Consider the following 699-nt stretch of genomic DNA (forward strand, 5'->3'; position numbering starts at 1 on the left):
TGGCCCCCCCTCCCCCCCTCCCCGCCTTGCTGGCTCTATCCCAGCCCTCCCCCCCAAAAATGAGATGCAAAGCACTGGGGGCTGCCAGGGGAAGGGGGTGGCTCCCTGAGTGCTGGGGAGGGGGAAATTGGGGCTCCCAGAAAAACAGGGGCATGGGGCAGGTTAGGAAAAGCCCTTGGTGCCACCCCTACAGCCCCAGCAGTGGGGTGGGGGCTACAGACCCCCAGAAAGGGGATCGAGGTGCTTCTATGTGACAGCTGGTGACCCCCAAGTCTAGGGGAACAAAGGCAGGGATCACTTACAGGGTGCCCACATGGATGGGGGGGGTTCCACTCTTCCCCCCCACCCCTGCACCCCAGGAGGGAGATTCACAAGCCCCCCCAACCCCCTTTTGCTATGGCACCCGCCATCCAAGAGGGTGTTGGGGTGCAGTATCCCCACTGAGGGATGGGGAACCCCACGAGGGGCTGGGTGGGGGGGACGGGACTGCAGCCAGGGGACCCCCCAGCCTCACCGTGCTCCTCTTCTCCTGGCGCTGCTGTGTCGCCCACTGCAGCTTCTGCTCCAATGCAGGGTTGTCCAGCTCCAGGAGGCTGGCGAAGGTCAGGCACTCCAGCGCATATTCGTGGCCTGCGGAGCCCCGTACCCCTTAGCATCACCCCCACCTGGCTCGCCAGCTCGGCAGTGGGGGTTAGGGGG

General features: G+C 65.4%; 2 protein-coding genes across 2 annotated transcripts in view; one reads left to right on the plus strand and one right to left on the minus strand.

Annotated features, from left to right (window-relative positions):
* Window positions 1–699, plus strand: part of LOC104127603 (protein lifeguard 3) — a 21,070-nt gene that overhangs the window by 9,689 nt on the left and 10,682 nt on the right. The gene's annotated exons all lie outside the window — the stretch shown is intronic.
* Window positions 247–699, minus strand: part of PNKD (PNKD metallo-beta-lactamase domain containing) — a 10,035-nt gene continuing 9,582 nt past the window's right edge. The window contains exons 7-8 of the mRNA XM_035895814.1: window positions 515–630; window positions 247–273 (exon numbers count right to left, since the gene is read on the minus strand). Of these exons, the coding sequence (XP_035751707.1) occupies window positions 247–273; window positions 515–630 (143 nt within the window). The remainder of the gene's footprint in view (window positions 274–514; window positions 631–699) is intronic.

Source organism: Egretta garzetta, unplaced genomic scaffold (genome assembly GCF_000687185.1).
Source record: "Egretta garzetta isolate BGI_Z169 unplaced genomic scaffold, ASM68718v1 scaffold186, whole genome shotgun sequence".
Taxonomy (NCBI): Eukaryota; Metazoa; Chordata; class Aves; order Pelecaniformes; family Ardeidae; genus Egretta; species Egretta garzetta.